General features: G+C 32.8%; 1 protein-coding gene and 1 long non-coding RNA gene across 4 annotated transcripts in view; one reads left to right on the top strand and one right to left on the bottom strand.

Annotated features, from left to right (window-relative positions):
* mob2a (MOB kinase activator 2a) overlaps positions 1 to 23,775 on the top strand; it is a 58,916-nt gene that overhangs the window by 5,417 nt on the left and 29,724 nt on the right. Inside the window, exon 1 of one of the 3 annotated variants that reach the window (XM_055192190.2) lies at positions 19,603 to 19,799. The exons of 1 other annotated variant lie outside the window; for it this stretch is intronic. In XM_055192190.2, coding sequence (XP_055048165.2) covers positions 19,630 to 19,799 — 170 coding nt within the window. In that variant the 5' untranslated portion in view covers positions 19,603 to 19,629. Of the gene's footprint in view, positions 1 to 19,602; positions 19,800 to 23,036; positions 23,423 to 23,775 lie in introns of those variants that run through there. One more of the 3 variants, XM_055192193.2, reaches the window with a different exon arrangement.
* On the bottom strand, positions 13,848 to 16,327 carry LOC141364184 (uncharacterized). The gene is made up of 3 exons (XR_012369835.1): positions 16,074 to 16,327; positions 15,031 to 15,095; positions 13,848 to 14,654 (listed from the first exon to the last, which is right to left on the bottom strand). It is a non-coding gene; the product is annotated as an uncharacterized lncRNA (long non-coding RNA).

Genomic DNA, 23,775 nt, shown 5'->3' with positions numbered 1-23,775 from the left:
GCATAAAGAAAAAAAATGACTTAAAGTGATTATTAATATTGTTAGTCAGGTACTATAGAAATACTGCAAAAATGTCATGGTGTGGTACAATATGGGACTTTTTTTGTCACCATACTCTTATCTATAAGTTTCAAAAGAAATTAACAAAAAATATTAAGTATTTATGTAATCGTATCTGTATTTTTTTACAAAACTTTTTGTTGCAAAATCATGATTATTTTGGGTTAACCATGGTCTTACCATAGTAACCATGATTGTGGGGTTTAAACCATGGTGAAAACCATGGTGAATTTTTGTAAGGGTTGGCCATATGGAAAATAACATATTGTTATCTTTATTCGATTCGGTACTGGGACACCATTGCAATGCATTTAGCCGTAGCACAGCAAGTCAAGGTCAAACCAGTTTACATTTCTGTCCCATTGGCATTGAGTCAAACCTTAACCCTATCTACAGCGCTGCAGTCAGCATGCTTACCCGGGCTATATAGAAGTTGCTGCATAGGTGCTGATGTCGATAATTTACCTGCAAAATAATGTCAGCAAAATGAGTCTAAGATAAGCAGCAATACAAATTCAAAGTCTTACAAGGTCTACAAAACTAATGAATTACATATGTGTATTATTTAAAAATATTTATTTAGTGATTTGTCCATATTGTAGTTTTTATTCATTATAAATTTTAACTACAGCTTATGCAAAGATGAATTACTATGTTTTAAACGCTTTAGTGAAGTTTTGCGTGACCCATATCCTCCCATATCCGTTCCCACTTATTGTGAAAGTGAAACTATTTATTGGTACTGAACTGAAAGTAATTTGCAGATTTCAGAGCGTGATAGGAAACGCTGAGAACTTATCGTTTTTCACATCTCGCTGTGGTGAAAGTCACTGGCTTTTAAATATAACTTCTTTTTAGATTAGAAATAATGCATGTATTGTACCATTAGAAATGAAGACATAGTACAAGGGTTTGGTTTAGGTCTGTGTATCTCTATAACTAATTTCTTAGGTATATTATTATTATGAAGCCTGTCAAAAATGTGCAGATCATTTAAAAAAATTGTAATTGTTTTGCATGAATAAAATGTGGATTAGAAACAAACAGTTAAGAAATGTTATTGTAGGTCTATCAATTTTTTTACATTATAACATCATTAATTTAAATTTGGTGCTTAATTGTTAATAATGTAATTCAATTAATATGCTATATATTGTTTATTTAATATAATTAAAAATCATTTGAAAAAAATAACAAATACGATCATGTTGGAGTTTTGAATGATTTTTGCATGTCAGTAATAACAATTTAATTGACCTTTTATATCAGAAACGATGAATGCAGTGTTTTTGGACCACAGATGTGGATGCCTAAACCACAGAAAAGTTTTTGGATAGGTCAAAAGATGCATCAATGATGCGTTTTTTGTGAAGTGCTGACAGACACTTACGTTGCAACCTGCCGCAAAATTGCCAGACAGTTAAAACACTTCAGTCTTGCATGCATGTGGTGTTTTATTATCTTTTATTAGTGTGCATCAAGAATTAACAATTTTGACACATCTCACACTTTTTTCTCACACTTAGTGTGCATCAAGAATTAACAATTTTGACACATCTCACACTTTTTATATCTGTATTTTTAATGCTTGTCAGAATTGTGTGAAACTTTGTGTGCTTGGTTAAGATGCCGTACAGACCGGTAAACTTAAACATAAATGAAACCACCGGTGTTCATTGATGTAAAGGGTGTTAATCCAAATGATTCACAGGATATTGTCACCCAACAAAACAGTTACACATACCCACAAAAACACACAGTTCTGACTTGAATCAAGGCATATGAAGTATGAAGTTTCAGTCATATGAAGTTTCATAATCATTCATGCATGGTAGGAATTAAAGCTCAGCACTTTTTATAGGTTAAGTATTTAAAGGGACACTCCACTTTTTTTGAAAATGGCTAATTTTCTAGCTCCCCTAGAGTTAAACATTTGAGTTTTATCGTTTTGGAATCCATTCAACTGATCTCCGGGTCTGGCAGTACCACTTTTAGCATAGCTTACCATAATTCATTTGAGGGCCTAAACATGCTCGAAAACTCATGAAATTTTGCACACGCGTCAAAATTTACATGTGGTGCAGGCGTCAGAAGTGGGTGTGTAGAAATGAGCGCCACCTGCAAAATTTCTGAATACCCACTTAAATTTAAATCCCCTTGGTTCACTGCTTTACTAAGGCTATAGGGTGGCGGTGCACATGCGTGCGAGGACCCTTCCATCGCTGCTTGCAGCTTTAATTATTAAAATATAATTTAAAGGTATTGCGGAGGATTTTCTTTTTCCGGGTGGATCATTAAGACTATTGGTCCTCCTAGTTGTCAAACAGGAGTGTTGCGCAATTGCATTTTTTAAAAAAGTGAAGAATGCGGTTCTTTTCTAAAATTTGAGAAAATCCTCCGCTACACCTTTAATACTGAAAATCGAGTATTTTAATACTGATAAACAAAAAAGTTAATTGATTTGAATTAAGGTAAATTTGTTACAGTTATTTTTACAGTAATCTTATGCTGGGTGGCTTATGTAAGCAATAAGGTATGAGAGGCTGTGCTGTATCGTGAATAAGTAACGGCTGAAGGGCGTTGTTAGGCACGACGCGAAGCGGAGTGCCTGCAACCCCTTCAGCCGTTACTTATTCACGATACAGCACTTGCCTCGAGTACCTTATTGCTTTTATAAAACGATTACCACACAATATTAAAGTAAAAAAAATATTAGTGCAACTTTTATGAAGTTAAATAAATAAAAGCATTCCTTCTGCTAGAAAAAATAGTCCCTGACTGTGAACAACAACATGAAAGCTCAAATAAAAACAACAAACTGTTCTTAGACTTTGTCTCATTATATGTTTATGTGTTGCTAAGGGTGTTGCTAAGGGCGCAGTGATATTAATTAGAACCTTTGGGTGAAGCGGTCATAGCAGTGTTTTATCGTGAATAAAGCACACCTATTGACCAATCAGAATCAAGGATTGGAACTAACCGTTTTATAATGTTATGTATAAAATTGATAAACAAATTAATTTAACATTGAATGACCATGAGCCACGTGGCCATCCCACACTGACTAATCTCTCGAAATACAGAAAGCACACATGTTGTGCTCTAAAAGGTGTGTCCTCCAACCTGAGATCAAGGATACCAAATTCGATTAAAAATTAGTTAATGTGCTGGAACAATGTAAAAAAAAATAAGCAGCATTTTTGTCAAAATCAACATTTATTTTATGTTACTTTAACTTAAAAAAAAAATAAGTTAAACAATTTAACTTGATTTTATAAGTTATGTCAACAATTGAACACTGATGTTTTAAAATTTTATGTTTTTAACATTGAATTTTTAAAAATGTAACACTGAGAATTTAACACTAATAATTTAACACTGATAATTTGACACTGACAATTTAAAACTGATATTTTAACACTGATAATTTAATACTTATTAATTATTTCATAATTTAGTACTTGATAAACATGAACAAAAAAGTGAATTGATTTGAATTAAGGTAAATTTGTAGTACACTGACAATTTAATACTTATTAATTGTTTAATAATTTAATACTTAATACTTAATTATTAAATTATAATTTAATACTGATAATCGGGTATTTTAATACTGATAAACATAAACAAAAAAGTGTATTGATTTAACTTAAGGTAAATCTGTTACAGTAATTTTTACAGTAATCTTACGCTCGCGGCTTATTGTTATGGATAAAATTGATAAACAAATTAATTTAACATTGAATGACCACGTGGCTCCCTAAATATATACACACAAGCTTGATTAGATGCATTGTGTCTCTACACTTGGAATAAACTTCTCATTATCCTATTACCATCATCTGTAGCTTAGTAGACTATGCAGTAGCCTAATATTTGTATGAAATTGTGAAACATTACCTGATTATCTTCGGAGGTGTACTAGAGTGGGAAATTACGACAGTTGCAAGTATTCTCCAGTGTCCTCCAACCTGAGATCAAGGATACCAAATTCGATTAAAAATTAGTTAATGTGCTGGAACAATGTAAAAAAAAATAAGCAGCATTTTTGTCAAAATCAACATTTATTTTATGTTACTTTAACTTAAAAAAATAAGTTAAACAATTTAACTTGATTTTATAAGTTATGTCAACAATTTAACAGTGATGTTTTAAAAATTAATGTTTTTAACGTTGAATTTTTAAAAATTTAACACTGGTAATTTAACACTGAAAATTTAACACTGGAAATTTAACACTGATAATTAACACTGGAAATTTAACACTGGAAATTTAACACTGATAATTTAACACTGACAATTTAACACTGACAATTTAACACTGGAAATTTAACACTGGAAATTTAACACTGATATTTTAACACTGACAATTTAACACTGGTATTTTAACACTGATAATTTAATACTTATTAATAATTTAATAATTTAATACTTAATTATTAAATTATAATTTAATACTGATAATCAGGTATTTTAATACTGATAAACATAAACAAAAAAGTTAATTGATTTGAATTAAGGTAAATTTGTTACAGTAATTTTTACAGTAATTTTTACAGTAATCTTATGCTGTGCGGCTTATTGTTATGGATAAAATTGATAAACAAATTAATTCATCATTGAATGACCACGTGGCTCCCTAAATATATACACACAAGCTTGATTAGATGCATTGTGTCTCTACACTTGGAATAAACTTCTTATCATCCTATTACCATCATCTGTAGTTTAGTAGACTATGCAGTAGCCTAATATTTGTATGAAATTGTGAAACATTACCTGATTATCTTCGGAGGTGTACTAGAGTGGGAAATTACGACAGTTGCAAGTATTCTCCAGCGACTCTAGGGGTCGCTGTTTGACAAAAATGCAGAAAATGCATAGAGCGGCTTTAAGGTAAATTGTTTCAGTAATTTTTACAGAAATCTTACGCAAGTTAATTTAACATTGAATGACCACGTGGCTCATTCAATGTTAAATGAGCCACGTGGCCATCCCACACTGACTAATCTCTCGAAATACAGAAAGCACACATGTTGTGCTCTAAAAGGTGTGTCCGCTCAACCTGAGATCAAGGATACCAAATTTGATTAAAAAATTAGTTAATGTGCTGGAACAATGTAAAAAAAAAATAAGCAGCATTTTTGTCAAAATCAACATTTATTTTATGTTACTTTAACTTAAAAAATAAGTTAAACAATTTAACTTGATTTTATAAGTTAACACTGATGTTTTAAAAATTAATGTTTTTAACATTGAATTTCTAAAAATTTAACACTGATATTTTAACACTGATATTTTAACACTGATAATTTAACACTGATAATTTAACACTGATATTTTAACACTGATAATTTAATACTTATTAATTATTTATTTTATCGGGTATTTTAATACTGATAAACATAAACAAAAAAGTTTATTGATTTGAATTAAGGTAAATTTGTTACAGTAATTTTTACAGTAATCTTACGCTGGGTGGCTTATTAAAATAAGCAGCATTTTTGTCAAAATCAACATTTATTTTATGTTACTTTAACTTAAAAAAATAAGTTAAACAATTTAACTTGATTTTATAAGTTATGTCAACAATTTAACACTGATGTTTTAAAAATTCATGTTTTTAACATTGAATTTCTAAAAATTTAACACTGATAATTTAATACTTATTAATTATTTAATAATTTACTTAATTATTAAATTATAATTTAATACTGATAATCGGGTATTTTAATACTGATAAACATAAACAAAAAAGTGTATTGATTTGAATTAAGGTAAATTTGTTACAGTAATTTTTACAGTAATCTTACGCTGGGTGGCTTATTAAAAATAAGCAGCATTTTTGTCAAAATCAACATTTATTTTATGTTACTTTAACTTAAAAAAATAAGTTAAACAATTTAACTTGATTTTATAAGTTATGTCAACAATTTAACACTGATGTTTTAAAAATTCATGTTTTTAACATTGAATTTCTAAAAATTTAACACTGATAATTTAATACTTATTAATTATTTAATAATTTACTTAATTATTAAATTATAATTTAATACTGATAATCGGGTATTTTAATACTGATAAACATAAACAAAAAAGTTTATTGATTTGAATTAAGGTAAATTTGTTACAGTAATTTTTACAGTAATCTTACGCTGGGTGGCTTATTAAAAATAAGCAGCATTTTTGTCAAAATCAACATTTATTTTATGTTACTTTAACTTAAAAAAATAAGTTAAACAATTTAACTTGATTTTATAAGTTATGTCAACAATTTAACACTGATGTTTTAAAAATTCATGTTTTTAACATTGAATTTCTAAAAATTTAACACTGATAATTTAATACTTATTAATTATTTAATAATTTACTTAATTATTAAATTATAATTTAATACTGATAATCGGGTATTTTAATACTGATAAACATAAACAAAAAAGTTTATTGATTTGAATTAAGGTAAATTTGTTACAGTAATTTTTACAGTAATCTTACGCTGGGTGGCTTATTAAAAATAAGCAGCATTTTTGTCAAAATCAACATTTATTTTATGTTACTTTAACTTAAAAAAATAAGTTAAACAATTTAACTTGATTTTATAAGTTATGTCAACAATTTAACACTGATGTTTTAAAAATTCATGTTTTTAACATTGAATTTCTAAAAATTTAACACTGATAATTTAATACTTATTAATTATTTAATAATTTACTTAATTATTAAATTATAATTTAATACTGATAATCGGGTATTTTAATACTGATAAACATAAACAAAAAAGTTTATTGATTTGAATTAAGGTAAATTTGTTACAGTAATTTTTACAGTAATCTTACGCTGGGTGGCTTATTAAAAATAAGCAGCATTTTTGTCAAAATCAACATTTATTTTATGTTACTTTAACTTAAAAAAATAAGTTAAACAATTTAACTTGATTTTATAAGTTATGTCAACAATTTAACACTGATGTTTTAAAAATTCATGTTTTTAACATTGAATTTCTAAAAATTTAACACTGAGAATTTAACACTAATAATTTAACACTGATAATTTAACACTGACAATTTAACACTGATATTTTAACACTGATAATTTAACACTGATAATTTTATACTTATAAATAATTAAAAAAATAAGTTAAACAATTTAACTTGATTTTATAAGTTATGTCAACAATTTAACACTGATGTTTTAAAAATTCATGTTTTTAACATTGAATTTCTAAAAATTTAACACTGAGAATTTAACACTGATAATTTAACACTGATAATTTAACACTGACAATTTAACACTGATATTTTAACACTGATAATTTAACACTGATAATTTTATACTTATAAATAATTAAAAAAATAAGTTAAACAATTTAACTTGATTTTATAAGTTATGTCAACAATTTAACACTGATGTTTTAAAATTTAATGTTTTTAACATTGCATTTCTAAAAATTTAAATTTAAATTGTTACAGTAATTAATTTGTTTATCAATTTTATCCATAACAATAAGCCACCCAGCGTAAGATTACTGTAATACTAATAGATTGAGACCCGACTCGGACCCGGCTGATCATTTAAAATATAGACCCGAACCCGTACGGGTCTCGGGTCGGGTCCCGGGTCTTCGGGTCTTGGGTCTTCCGTGTAGACCTCCACATCCTGGCACCTATGCAAGACTGCTGTTTGTGGATTTTAGCTCCGCTTTCAATTGCATCATCCCTGGAAGACAGGTGTCCAAGTTATATGGACTGGGCATCAGTACAAATATCTGCAGATGGATTTTTGACTTACAGATCGTCCCCAGTCAGTTCGTCTGGGTTCCCACCTTTCTTCTGTTCTCACACTCAGCACTGGAGCTCCCCAGGGTTGTGTGTTGAGTCCCTTACTCTACATCCTATACACTCACGACTGCACACCAGTTCATGAAAGTAACACCTTTATTAAGTTTGCGGATGATACCACTGTTATTGGACTTATTCACAACAATGATGAGTTCGCCTACAGGGATGAAATCCAAAAACTTTCCACCAGGTGTTTCAATAACAACCTGTCTCTCAACGCCTCTAAGACCAAAGAGGTGGCGGTAGACTTTCGCAGGAAGAGAACCGACCCTGTATCTGTTAACATTAATGGAGACACTGTGGAGAGGGTTAAGGATTTTAAATTCCTAGGGACATACATCTCAGAGGACATGACCTGGGCAACCAACATCACAGCCCTTGTGAAGAAAGCTCAGCAGCGACTGTACTTTCTCAGGTCACTTAATAAAATTAACCTCTCCCAGAAGTTGCTTTTATCATTTTACAACAGTTTTGTCCAAAGTATTATCACACATGATATTCTGGTGTGGTTTAGCAGCTGCACCACCGCTGACAAAAAGGCACTGGACAGAATTAGGAAATCAGCACAAAACATGATCCAAATACAGCTTCCATCACTCACTGACATATATCACACCAGATGCCTGCAGCGGGCAAAAAACATAATCCGGGACTGTTTCCATCCAGGTCACTACCACTTTACTTTGTTGCCTTCTGGAAGGCGTTACAGATCCTTCAAGGGTCGTACCTCTAGACTTTTGAATAGTTTCTACCCAACGGCTATAAAATACCTGGGGCCTCATGTATAAAGCATGCGTACGCACAAAACAGGGCTAGAAACGTGCGTACGCCAGTTCCCACGCAAAGGTTGTGATTTATAAAAAAACAAACTTGATGGGAGAATGGGCTTGCAGGGTGGGATATTAGGATGATTCATGTCCGCACACTTGCAGGTGATCTGTGATTTATAAAGGGAACATTGCTTTGTTTTATAAGTCTTCATAATTTTTGGTGTATGCCATTTTTGGCTGTTGTGCGTACGTAGACTTTTAGTAAGAATCCTACGCACAGTTTTATACATGAGGCCCCTGAACTCTTATAATGAACTTATTTATGTATCAGTGTTGTCTTGTCACTTTATGTGTCACCACTATGGGGAAGTGTAAACTGAAATTTTGTTGCTATATGCAATGACAATAAAGGCAATCAAATCAAATATTACAGTCATAGCGCCACCTGCTGCACACAGGAGGTGTGGCACATCAAAGTTCCTTTGAATATCCACCTGAATACCCACTTAAATTTAAATCCCCTTGGTTCACTGCTTTACTAAGGCTATAGGGTGGCGGTGCACATGCATGCGAGGGCCCTTCCATCGCTGCTTGCAGCTTTAATATCATATTATTTTTTGTCTGAAAATCTGGATGCTGTGTCCTAATTTATACACTAGATGGCACCACCGCGTCTCCACCGATCATAACCTCTCGCTGCACTATTGAATAAGTAGTAATTAATGAATGAATGAAAACCTTTATTTTATTTTAATATAGTGAAATTAGGAGCACTGCAACTCTTGGACTCAAAAAAAAAAAAACATGTAACAAAACAAAAATAAAAGTAAATCTAAAAAATAAAAAAATCAGTAGTCTATATCAGTATTGTTAAATTATATTTATTTACTAACCCCCATACCTATTCCAGTATATACATATAATAATGTTAATAGTAATGATAAAATATAATGATTTTTATAATATTTTAGCAAGAGTAACCTGCCCAGTAAAAAATTTGACTGGTAGCCAGTCTACTTATAATTTCATATCGTGTACTAGCACACAAACTTTTCAATGTTGGCTCAAGTTTTCCACTCCATTGAAGTTTATTTTGAGGCGATTCATGTGGTTTCTGATTTCTGTGTGTCAATAGGTCATCAGACCCTGTTGTGAAGTACACAGACACGAGTGGAATGTTGTAGAGGAGTGAGATGAACACAACTACTATCATTACTCCCTTTGATCCTTAACTAGTATCACTAATATCACATTCTTCAGTTATTTAGAGCTAATGGCCGCCCAATGGAAAATATGATGACCCCTAAGTATATGACGATATAGCATACATAACCTTCCCCCAAACATATGTAACATATCTCGTGTGTTATGCAGTTCAGTAAACAAAAGCTTTACATTGACAAACAGTATAGGAATAAGGGAAGGATATAAAAACATGAAAATTAAACCACAATTAAACTGTTTGAATAAATACTTATTGAAGTCTATTTAGCAGGGTGTTTCATCTCAAACTGAAACTTTTGAACTTTTTTAAAGTTTACAATCGTACACTGTCAATGTAAATGGTCCTTTTCACATACAGCTTTCACTATTTAGGTACAGATGTATACATTTGGTACCAATGTGTACCTCTGAGAAACTATGAATTCTTTGAGTCCAAAGATGTACTTTTGGAAAGAGTAGCATTGTGTGTGACATTGTTTGTAGAGACGGACAAACTGCCATTTGTTTTTGGAGAAAAACAAAATCAAATGGACCTTTTACCCCAATAGCCTTGGGCCCCATTTGCCATACAAACATAAATTGGTCATAAGTACCTTCATTTTCTTTCTGCAACAGATAGTTAATGGTTGAAACAGGGCTCAATTTATTATAGCTTTGACTATAGCTTAAATTTTGTTAAGTTAATTAGGTTAGCAACCCAACAAACAGAATAATATTTAATGCTTTATATTTAATAATAAGATCCATAGTAGACACAGATGACTGCATGACTGTTCAGGTTTGTGCTGATTGATTAGATTATTTCACAATCTAAACAAGGCCTTCCACACAAACGCTCTGACATTTTTCAGCAAACACTTGCGTCACTCCGGCCACATGGCTTGTGTTAGGTCTGTGTAATGTAATTTGAAGCAGGAGATCATAAAAGCACATTTCTTACCCATTCTAGTTGGTTTATTTTGTTTAGAAGTTATTTTTAAATGTTAACATTTTAACATACTATGATAAAAAGTGTATTTTAAAATATATGTATTATATAATATAAGTATCAACATTTTTAAGTAAAAAAATATAAAAAGTTATTATTCTTAGTTTATTTGAACTCATTCCTCGCCATTGATGAGATATGAGAAAAAAAAAACATTTTATAAACAGAGAAAAAAAAATAAAGATAGGATGATTCCCGATTTGTTTGTTTATTGTTTGTTTAAAAGCAGAGCGTCTGTTCTTTCATTTGATATATTTGTATGTTTATATATTTTTAGAAGAAACATTTCCTGGAAGGCATTTTTGTGAAAATCACTAAAAATGCTAAAATTTTGAGTTAATTCAATTTAAAAATATTAGTTTTTTACACAACTTTTTTTTTGAGTCAACTAATATTTTTAAGTTGAATAATTCAAAAATTTTAAGGCAACAAGATTACTTACTTTTTTAAGTTGAACCAACACATTTTTTTTACAGTGTTCAAATATATACAATTATAACTTTTTATGTTTACTTAATTTTATAAAGTGGAACATGCAACTGTGACCACACATTACATCTGTATTACTCTGTCTGTATTAAACCTTATAGTTAACTACATTGCTTGGTGGAAAATTGTTACTTTTTCAATATTTTATCAACCCATGATCCTGTGGAAGACAAGTGGGCTTGGAGAATTGGTGGATGACCCCTTAAATGTATTTTATTTCAGAAGAAATGTAAAGCTTTTTATACTTTGAGTGCAGTTCAATTTTAAGTAAGGACTCTTAATGTAATTTTACTTCATCTCCTTTCAGCAGTGATCCTAAACCTCCATCTTGTTCTAGAACATGACATTTATCTCATACCCAAGTGATGGATGGTGCATGTGGGAGACTCGCTCCTGAGTTTTGCAACTCCTTGGCAGCTAAAGATGCCAAATCTGTCTCTAAAATTATTTTGAGCATAAGCTTTGCCAAAAACAGTGGGCCATTGCCCTGTAACCGAGACTCTTGGTATAAACAGTTGTGGATTTCTGAACATTTTGTAAAGTTTGGAATGTGAATAAATGATGTCACATAAATGAGGTCCAGTCACGTTTACCACTTTCCTGCAAGATTGTATGTGCAATCTAAATGTGATCATGCCTTATATTTGAATGCATGTTAAGCCCGTATGTTCAGCATCTTGATACTGAATGTCTTGTCATATCACAGTCACAACTAGCAGTGTTCTTCATAAACAAAATTGGTGTGTGTATGACATTATTTTACACAGTGAATAAATATACACAAGCAGTCTTCCCGGGATTGTACGACTGGTTTATCCTGGTGCACTGATGGTTCTCGCTGGAGATTGTGTAACTCTATACAGTCTCAATAATCAATATCTCAGGACATCGCCAGCTAGCTGTAATTATAATGATGGTCCTGCCAGCCAACCCAGCTCTTAAAAATAAAGGTGCTTCAAAATGTTTTACACAGCGATGCTATAAGAACCATTGTGGTTCCCCAACTCACTAAAATAACCTTTTTGTAGTTTAAAGGACCTTTTTTCAAACTTTGGGAAAACAGAAAGGTTCTTCAGATGTTAAAGGTTCATTATGGAAACATACAGAAAAAAATGGCATTGTGTGTGATATGACATAGCAAAGCATCAATACACCAACCCAGCATTGGGTCAAAAAAGGGACAAGCCCAACTCACTGGGTTGAAATTTAACCCATGGTGGATTGTTTTAACCCATTGTTGGGTCAAATATAAACATCTTCTGGGTTAATTTCAACCCAGCTGCTGGGCTCATCCCTTTTTGACCCAACACCCAGCATTTTTAGAATGTAGTTTTTTTTAGTTCATAAACTTTCTGTCCTGTGGCTTAAACTAGTATCCACCAACTAAGATTTCCATTCCTCAGCACTGAGATAATTTTTTACACAACTTATGAAAGAAAGTGGTTAAGTTTTTATTTTTGGACAAAATAATAATAATGTCCGATAAACAGACACTGGATGAGGGACCCAAGCCATATAACCCATAACATTGAATAGTTGTGGTGAGTTCTTTCGACATGGGTGCATGCACTCAAATTACCCCAGCAATGTGGATTGAGTTTTCGGATGAACAGCATTTGCTTTTAATAAGAAAGTATAAAAACTAGGGCTGTCAAAAGATGAATCGCGATCAATTGCATACAAAATGAAAACTAGTTTTTGCTTAATGTGTGTGCACTGTGTGTAATTATTTTGTATATAAATATATATATATATATATATATATATATATATATATATATATATATATATATATACATACACACACACATGCATGTATTTAAGAAACATTTAGAAATGTATTTAAGAAATGTATACTCCTTCACAGACTGTTGGATGAGCAGCATTCACACTGGATCTATTTTTAGTCTTGCGCTTTTAGTTAAGTGGAACCAGACAGTGTTGCTGTATTGGGTGGGGTCTCATGGTGTGGAGTAACCTTACGTATATCATTAACCCTATTTTTAGCTATTCCCGAAATATGTCTTGGGAAACATCTGAGATTTATCTGAGAGGAGGATTAGGTATGCTAGTGCTGTTTCTAGCTAACTTAAAGGGATAGTTCACCCAAAAATGAAACTTTTGTCATCATGTTGTTACAAACCTGTAAACGTTTTTTTCATAAGCCCCATTCACTTCCATAGTAGGAAAAGAATACTGTGAAAGTGAATGGGGCTCATGAATGAACATTCCTCAAAATATCTTCCTTTCACTTTATAAATGGTTGGGTTAAAAACAACCCAATTGGCAACCCAGTGCTGGGTAAATATTGGACAGAACACATGCTGGGTTAAAGTAACCCAGCACGTTGGGTAACACATTTTAACCCAGCAGGTTGGGTTGTTGAGAAAACCCAACATGTAGTCATTTTAACAATTTATAGGATTAATATTCTGGGTTTTGGGTTATTCTTGCTGGGTTATTTTTATCATCTGCTTTATTGTAAATCAAGACCATTGTTAACAGCAAATAAATGTTTATTTGATTGCAAAATAACTACAAACTCTTACATTTTTACAGTTGTAAGTTGCAAAATCATTTAAAGGACTGCTTACTGACCCAAGTATAAATATATTTATAAAATATCATAAATTATGCACATTGAAGTAACAATGTAACAGGTTGAATCAATTCGTTGGAATTTAAGACAGAATTTGTAATTTTACAGTATATATATGAAATACTGAAATGTACATAAACAAAACTACAGCAGTGTAAAAAAGAAACAATGTAATTGTTAAATTAAAAGTAAAATCATTCATAGATGTGTAAAGTTTTTTTAAAGAACAAATGTTTTAAGTTTCACAGAATGGAATGTATTTGACTAAAAATACTTCATTTATTAAAGTTACTCGTCGCGAACAAAGATGTACAAAGGAATCGAACAGCAGGGGATTCATCCATTTGAAAAATGACAGACTACAGGAATTCCCATAGAAGCACATTGCCTGGGGTATTTATTTTTTTAAGCACTTAAAATGCCTTTAAACCAGAGACTGTAAAAAATATGCAAGTAGTGTCCGTGACGTCACCTATTGGTTTGTGAAGAGCATTTTTGAAGCTTAAAGTAGGCGGTGCGTACCATCGCCATCTTGGCCGAATTGCAGTTTAAGTCACTTCCGTATTCAGAGAGACTGATTGAGAAAAAAGATTGAGAGATCTGCTGCATGTTTCCCATGGCCAGGACGAAAGGAAAGGGTTTCGAGGATTCTGTCCAGTGAAGAAATTCCACCACATTTGTTGCAATCTACAAAAGAGGAAAAAACTTTTAGTGGTCTGAACTGAATTATCAGATTGAAGTATTCAGAAAACCATGTGGGCCAAGTGAATTATATATTTTATAAAAATTATAAGGGTTTCATTTGCATCCCTGGCTGCATTACCACGTGTGAGATTTTTTTTTCCAAAAATGCAATAGCCTGTTTACAGTTTGCATAAGACTTTGGTGTTACACTCTTTTAACTTTTTTGCCAACAACAAAGGCTGCAAACCACACAGACTGACAAATATGATGATCTGATCTGACTATAAAGAATAAAGTACTGCAGAACTAAAATTTAGCAGATAATTAAGACATTCTCAAAATATATTAAAAAATAGGAATTATTAAATGTTATACTTACTGGCTGAAGTTGTTTGAAGGTCTTGCTAGCCTCATCAATGGATGGACGTTAAAACTCTGCACACTCTAAAAAAAAAAAAGAATTGGAAAACAACATCACATCTGATCTCTGCTAAAAACATAACATCTCTGATACAGTATCAGCCACAGATCAGAGGGTTGGTCAATATAAATTTGAAATCACAGGAGACAACCCAAAAATATTATGAAATTAATATAAAATAGTAACTAAATACGACTCAATAACACATCTAAATTCATATAACGGTACACATATACATGTTTGTTAACAGATAGTCACTTCCACGCAGCCTCCGTCTTGGTGACAAATACGTTTATGTTTTCAAGTTCATATTGAAACACTTAAATTATTGTTTCATTTTAAAAGAGAGGAACAAGCATACATATAAGACACTAGTTCTTGGAAACGCTGTTTCGTTTTAATTTATCGACGCGTTACCTGCCGTACCGACTGTGAAGTGAATGTGCTTCTTGTCTTTGCCTCAGTGACAGCGTAGACGACGGCTCCGTGATCCTCCGCCGCGGCGCCGCCGGTAAAGTTAACATGTGCTTCTGCTCGCGCCTCGCCCTTTGCGGTCTGTCTTTACATATCGAATGACAAGAAAGCAATTCGTTTGTCGCTCAATTTAATTTAACAGCGTCGCTATCGCTTGTTAAGCTGGGAAAGGGAAAACTATGCGCGTGTGTGACACAAAAAGCCGGGGTGGGTTGCGGAGGTCCACTCGGTACCGGTTTTGACTCGCTTTGTTAAAGGCTTACAGAAATTGTTATGAGTTAACGTAATCAACCGTGTGATGGGGATTTTGTAACATATGTTTTATTAATTTTATTAATATGCCATATCAAACATCTTAGAACGATTATTCAAGTCAATTTGTGTAAATGGCGATCTGAGGTAACAGTCGTCATTCCTCTAAATTACACCCGTCGTCTTAGTCAGTATAAATTAACACGTTGCTGTCTCGCAAAATGTTATAATCTTGTTTATATTCATGAAATGTTCACAAAAGCATATAAACTTACCTTGAAACAACTGCTTCAGTGACTCTGTCCTTTCACGACGACCATTGCTGAGCACATTCAAACATCAAGGGCGCGAAGCACGTGAGCCTCTTCAAACAACCCAACATAATAACCCAGCAGTTTTAACCCAACACCTAGAAAACTGAAACTACCCAAAAAGTGTTTAAAATGTAAAAAAATAACCCAGCAAAACAACCCAACAGACTCAACCCAGCATTTTGGGTTAAAAAATAACCCAGCCATTTTTAGAGTGTTGTGTTCATGAGAACAAAGAAATTTGAGGATCAGTGACGAAAACAGTTTGGCAAGATGAGAAATTCAAAAATCTTTTTAAAAACTTGTTTTAAAAGCACCCATCAAATTTATTTCAATGCACATAGTGTATTTATATTGATTTTATGCAATAAAAAATGTACATTTTTTCATAAGCCCCATTCACTTCCATAGTAGGAAAAAGAATACTATGGAAGTGATTGGGGCTCATGAATGAACATTCCTCAAAATATCTTCCTTTGTGTTCATGAGAACAAAAAAATTTAAGGATCGGTGACGAAAACAGTTTGGCAAGATGAGAAATTCAAAAATCTTTTTAAAACTTGTTTTAAAAGCACCCATCAAATTTATTTCAATGCACATAGTGTATTTATATTGATTTTATGCAATAAAAAATGTTCATTTTTTCATAAGCCCCGTTCACTTCCATAGTAGGAAAAAGAATACTATGGAAGTGAATGGGGCTCATGAATGAACATTCCTCAAAATATCTTCCTTTGTTTTCATGAGAACAAAGAAATTTAAGGATCAGTGATGAAAACAGTTTGGCAAGATGAGAAATTCAAAAATTCTGTTTAAAAACTTGTTTTAAAAGCACCCATCAAATTTATTTCAATGCACATAGTGTATTTATATTGATTTTATGCAATAAAAAATGTATTTTTTTTCATAAGCCCCATTCACTTCCATATTAGGAAAAATAATACTATGGAAGTGAATGGGGCTCATGAATGAACATTCCTCAAAATATCTTCCTTTGTGTTCATGAGAACAAAAAAATGTAAGGATCAGTGACGAAAACAGTTTGGCAAGATGAAAAATTCAAAAATCTTTTTAAAAACGTGTTTTAAAAGCACCCATCAAATTTATTTCAATGCACATAGTGTATTTATATTGATTTTATGCAATAAAAAATGTTCATTTTTTCATAAGCCCCGTTCACTTCCATAGTAGGAAAAAGAATACTATGGAAGTGAATGGGGCTCATGAATGAACATTCCTCAAAATATCTTCCTTTGTGTTCATGAGAACAAAGAAATTTGAGGATCAGTGACGAAAACAGTTTGGCAAGATGAGAAATTAAAAAATCCTTTTAAAAACGTGTTTTAAAAGCACCCATCAAATTTATTTCAATGCACATAGTGTATTTATATTGATTTTATGCAATAAAAAATGTACATTTTTTCATAAGCCCCATTCACTTCCATAGTAGGAAAAAGAATACTATGGAAGTGATTGGGGCTCATGAATGAACATTCCTCAAAATATCTTCCTTTGTGTTCATGAGAACAAAAAAATTTAAGGATCGGTGACGAAAACAGTTTGGCAAGATGAGAAATTCAAAAATCTTTTTAAAACTTGTTTTAAAAGCACCCATCAAATTTATTTCAATGCACATAGTGTATTTATATTGATTTTATGCAATAAAAAATGTTCATTTTTTCATAAGCCCCGTTCACTTCCATAGTAGGAAAAAGAATACTATGGAAGTGAATGGGGCTCATGAATGAACATTCCTCAAAATATCTTCCTTTGTTTTCATGAGAACAAAGAAATTTAAGGATCAGTGATGAAAACAGTTTGGCAAGATGAGAAATTCAAAAATTCTGTTTAAAAACTTGTTTTAAAAGCACCCATCAAATTTATTTCAATGCACATAGTGTATTTATATTGATTTTATGCAATAAAAAATGTATTTTTTTTCATGAGCCCCATTCACTTCCATATTAGGAAAAATAATACTATGGAAGTGAATGGGGCTCATGAATGAACATTCCTCAAAATATCTTCCTTTGTGTTCATGAGAACAAAAAAATGTAAGGATCAGTGACGAAAACAGTTTGGCAAGATGAAAAATTCAAAAATCTTTTTAAAAACTTGTTTTAAAAGCACCCATCAAATTTATTTCAATGCACATGGTGTATTTATATTGATTTTATGCAATAAAAAATGTTCATTTTTTCATAAGCCCCGTTCACTTCCATAGTAGGAAAAAGAATACTATGGAAGTGAATGGGGCTCATGAATGAACATTCCTCAAAATATCTTCCTTTGTGTTCATGAGAACAAAGAAATTTAAGGATCAGTGACGAAAACAGTTTGGCAAGATGAGAAATTCAAAAATCTTTTTAAAAACTTGTTTTAAAAGCACCCATCAAATTTATTTCAATGCACATAGTGTATTTATATTGATTTTATGCAATAAAAAATGTACATTTTTTCATAAGCCCCATTCACTTCCATAGTAAGAAAAAGAATACTATGGAAGTGATTGGGGCTCATGAATGAACATTCCTCAAAATATCTTCCTTTGTGTTCATGAGAACAAAAAAAAAAATTAAGGATCAGTGACGAAAACAGTTTGGCAAGATGAGAAATTCAAAAATCTTTTTTAAAAACTTGCTTTAAATGCATGCATCAGAATTATTTCAATGCACATATTGTATTTATGTTGATTTTATGCAATGAAAAATTACATTAGCACCATTTTTAAAAAGTTAAGACTGAATGGACCTGAACATGTCAAATGGTGTAACCGCCAAATGTGCCAAAGAATGAGAAATATTAAATATTTTATCCACCTTGATGGCATGCAAGCGTAAAAAACATTTTAAATATAATTTTATTAGTTATTTCTAAATGTACAATTTAATGCGTTTTGTAATATTTGTCCTGACATATGCTGAAAACAGCTCTGTTTTCTAAATAATCTTTGAAAAATGATGCAAAAAAAAATATTACACTAAACAAGATGATTTTATTTTATTCCACATTTTTCACGAATATATTTATATTTTAATTTAAAAAAATAGTTACACCAATTGACACAGACTGGTTACACCAAATTGACATTTTTGCAATTATCCCCCAAATATTCTTTCAAAATGAAATAAAACCAGAAATTAGACTGGTATGCAAGTAATAATTAACGTCACATCATTGACCCTTATACAGGTTTGTAACAACATAAGAGTGAGTAAATGATGAGACTTTTCATTTTTGGGTGAAATGTCCCTTTAATGGAAGTGAATGAAGCGTTTCTCCTCTAATGTGCACAGTACACACATACTAAACACGCACATATCTTTAAACCAGATTATATTAGATTATGCGTAAACCTTTAACGTTGACTGGAAAGCCACACTGTTTCTCACAACATTAAACATGCTCTGCTCGCCAGAAGAAACTTAAGGTTTCACTTAACAAGCACACAGTGAAGTGTTGTTCATCTCTCTCATCCCTCTGTGTGATTTTTAAGCCAGTCCTACCGAGACAAACGGACATGAGAGGCGGTCTCGTACTCAAACGTCTTCTCTTTGTGCTCCAGCAGCTTACTGTAAAAGCAAAGTCAGGGTCGTTTGCAGCCCAAATTTATACAGTTCTGGATTTCATCGTCAAACTTTTAGCATCCAACATGAGGTTCAAACGGAATGGTTCGTACACGTTAAATAGGTAAGCAATTTAAATGTCGACTACACGAAGATGTTGGAATAAGCACGCGTATGCATTGTACTCGAATGACTCAAGTTTTTGCGGGGAAACGCGCAAATGTTACATTTTGTTTATTATTTCAAACGCGTGCGGTGTTACTTTGTTGCAACATTTGTAGCGTTCGCGTTCCGCTTCCATTGTTGTGTTTCATTCCGTTAGAGCCACATGTGTTTCCGTAAGGTCACGCAGGACGTTTGATTCACTAAACGTTTCCACTACATGACAAATGAACACAAAGGAGATCAAACAAAGCTGATGAGTTAAATGTGAAACGCTGGCACGTGTGAACTAATTTGGGAGTTTTTGAACAGCTTTTGTGGGTTACACGTTTACGTTAACTCCTAACGAAACGTGAAACGGTGAGGGTTGATGTTGTTTGGTAAATATTAGCATGTAATATATGCTTTTAAAGGGGTGGGGTGTTTTTGTTGCCATTTACTTTGAGACAACCGACAGAAACGCATAGCATCATCCGTTCTGACTGCCACCCAGCAACTGGTATTCATTTGTTTCAATGAGCTTTGAGTGACCAGTCCATTTATGGTCATATCTTTAGTACACACAAAGCTTTTTTTCTGTTTTAACAAGCTAGACTTTATACACTTAGATGTAGAAATCCTTCTTGCTTTACTGAATATTGTCTTTAAAATGTGGTGTTTCTAAAAATTTCATTCAAGATGTTAGCCGTCAACACTTTAAGATCATGCAACATTGTTTCCTATCTGGTCATTTTCCACAAAGTTTTTCCTCTCATGTTACCACCAAATGTGTTTCCTATATTGGCAAGGTCTGGGGAAAAGATTTGAGGTAAAACGGTTCAGGACTTTCATCACAAAGGAAAGGTTCTTATCGTTGAACGGGCGCTGTGGTCTCTGGAAGTTCTGCTTTGTAATCGTTCAGTGCTGCCAGGGATTACGTCATCGAGTCTGGGAGACAATCACTGTGGTTGCTGCTTTGTTAATGCATAGAGAAGTAAGGTTTGAGGTCCTGTTTTTAGTGGTTTTAGGTTGACATGGTGGGTGATGTAATTGTTTCCTCAGGTACGGTAATTGATAATCTGGTATGCATATTTACATGCATACAAACACAAAGGAGATACTGCTTAAATGTTCTAGAGAAGGCTTTTGTTTTACACAATCAAATCAGAACCAGGATAATAAATATCTCACACCTACAAAGTGTCAATTTTAACATGTTGTAATAAATTATGATATTTTGAGCTAGAACTTCACATATGTACTTTGAGGACACCAAAGATGTATTTGACCTTAAAAAAATAATTTTATTTTAATTTTTAATGTTATTTTTTTCCTATAGGGGTGGACAATATTGAAGGAAAATGTGATAACATGCTAAACAATGTGTATGCAATATGATTTAAAGGGATAGTTCACCCAAAAATGAAAATTCTGTCATCAATTACTCACCCTGATGTTGTTACAAATCTGTATAAATTTCTTTGTTCTGCTGAACACAAAGGAAGACAATCAAGTAGGAAACAGAAGCACCATTGACTTCCATAGTAGAAAAAAATACTCCTATGGAAGTCAGTAGTGTTCTAAAAAACAGTTTGGTTACAAACATTGCTCAAAAAAATCTTCATTTGTGTTCAGCAGAACCAAAAAATAGAAATATAGGTTTCTAACGAAAGAAAGGTGAGTAAATGAGGACAGAATTTTCTTATTTGGGTGAAATATCCCTTTAACCTTTTTATATTATAATAAAGTACTTTTTATATAAAATAAAAAGCTTTTTTATAAAAGCTAACAATTATAACTAATATATATTTTAGATTATTTCTGGGTAAAGCATCACTCTCTCCCCCAGTCTCTCTGCTAACTTCATCGACCTAAAACTTAGAGAATACATCACTTTTTAAAGTATTAAACTTTTTAAAGGATTAGTTCATTTTCTTAAAAATAAATCCAGATAGTTTACTCACCACCATGTCATCAAAAAACTGGATGTCTTTCTTTGTTCAGTCGAAGAAGAAACTATGTTTTTTGAGGAAAACATTCCAGGATTTTTCTCATTTTAATGGACTTTAATGGACCCCAACACTTAACAGTTTTAATGCAGTTTAAATTGCAGTTTCAAAGGACTCTAAACAATCCCAAACGAGGCATAAGGGTCTTATCTAGCTAAACGATTGTCATTTTTGATAAGAAATATAAAAATATACACTTTAAAACCACAGCTTCCTGTCTATTTTCGGTCCTGTGACGTGCCAGGGCGACCTCACGTAATACGTCAAGAGGTCATGGATGACGTTTCGAAACTACGCCCCAGTGTTTACAAGTGTGTAGAAAGAGGACCGTTCCGACGTTGTTGTATGTCGAATGATACTAATTAATGTCTTTGTGTCAGTTTATTGTTTAAAATGGTCCGTAAATGTGCGTTTCAAATATGTTACACGTGACCTTTCGACGTCATTACGCAATAAGTGCTAGATAAGACCCTTATGGCTCGTTTGGGATTGTTTTGAGTCCTTTGAAACTGCGTTGAACCTGCAATTTTAAACTGCATTAAAACTGTTACGTGTTGGTGTCCATTAAAGTCCATTAAAATGAGAAAAATCCTGGAATGCTTTCTTCAAAAAACATAATTTCTTATCGACTGAACAAAGAAAGTCATAAACAGTTTGGATGACATGGTGGTGAGTAAATTATCTTAATTTTTTTTTTTTAAATTGACTAATCCTTCATTTAATGCAAACCATTGCAATATTCACATTTGTGATATTTTTGATATAGTCTATCATGCAGCCCTAGCAAAAATCGCTCACATCAGCTTTAACTTTATTATTTATTAGCAAAACAATCGATAATGTTCCCTTTAAAGTTGCCAAAAATGTATTTTTCTAGTTATATTTGTTTTAAAAAGCATTTGCATCATAGATTTCTTATTTCACCAACATTATTCACTTATCTCCAAGTACAGACCCACTTTAAATGTGTTTCTGTTGACGTTTTGCATATGTTGTTGAACACCGACAGCACACTCATGGGAAATAAATCCCCAAAGGAAACATTTGCTGTGGCTGTTTGGGCGCTTAAAGATTCCTGGCTCAGAATTTTCCTGCAGTGGTCCGTCATCAGTTTGCAGCAAGTCGATTTGCCAACCCAGCGTTCCCGCCTCGAAGTCAGAGCCAACGGGAGGGTGAGACAGGGAGGAGAGAGAGAGAGCGAGTGAGAGAAGATGGGAGGGGGATACAGACAGGAACACACAAGTGCTGAGCAACCGTATGCGCTGAGCTCGCCTGCTGCGGACGTTTGTGTTTGTTTGCTGACTGAAGTGTCCGGTGTTGTCGTCTGCCAAAGGGAAATCGCCACCTAACAAAAGCTTCACTGTGTGTAGTCCAGCAACCGAATACAGAGAGGAGAAACTAGAGAAAGTGTGCTTGCGTCTCCGCTGCAGATCTGCAAAGGTGCAGTGCCAGGAGTTCATACTTTGATGGATGCCGCTCACCTGTAGTACGTCTTGTGTATATACTGAAGCAAACCTTTAAGAGGACAGGACGAATTGATCGCTGACTACACAAGCTGTATGGGGGTTCTGGTGTGTTGTGACTGTTTCTTCTACAGGTACTTCGTTTTATCCTATCTGCATTTATTTGCAACACTTTGTTTGCGGCATCCTCATCTGTATGTATTAAGTCTCCTGTTGTCTTAAGTTGTGGATGTTCTTGATGCTGTGCCAGGTTACGGAGAAAATCTCGGCGTTGTGCTATCAGACACGTAAGGACATTTGGTACCCGGGACAAAAGGGTAGTTAGCTAAAGTTCAGAATCAATACTTCTCATCCTGTTCTCTTTTTTAACATGTGGGGGCTGCAGACCAATGTTCATTGGGACAAAGTGTCCCATCTAGATTTTTTTTGCCTACGGAAGACTTTGCCCTTTCAAATGTTAGGTTCGACCTCTGGCTTGATTTGGAAA

Source organism: Misgurnus anguillicaudatus, chromosome 6 (genome assembly GCF_027580225.2).
Source record: "Misgurnus anguillicaudatus chromosome 6, ASM2758022v2, whole genome shotgun sequence".
Lineage (NCBI taxonomy): Eukaryota > Metazoa > Chordata > Actinopteri > Cypriniformes > Cobitidae > Misgurnus > Misgurnus anguillicaudatus.
Note: the sequence above shows the minus strand (reverse complement) of the source record. Positions and strands in the feature narration are given on the sequence as shown.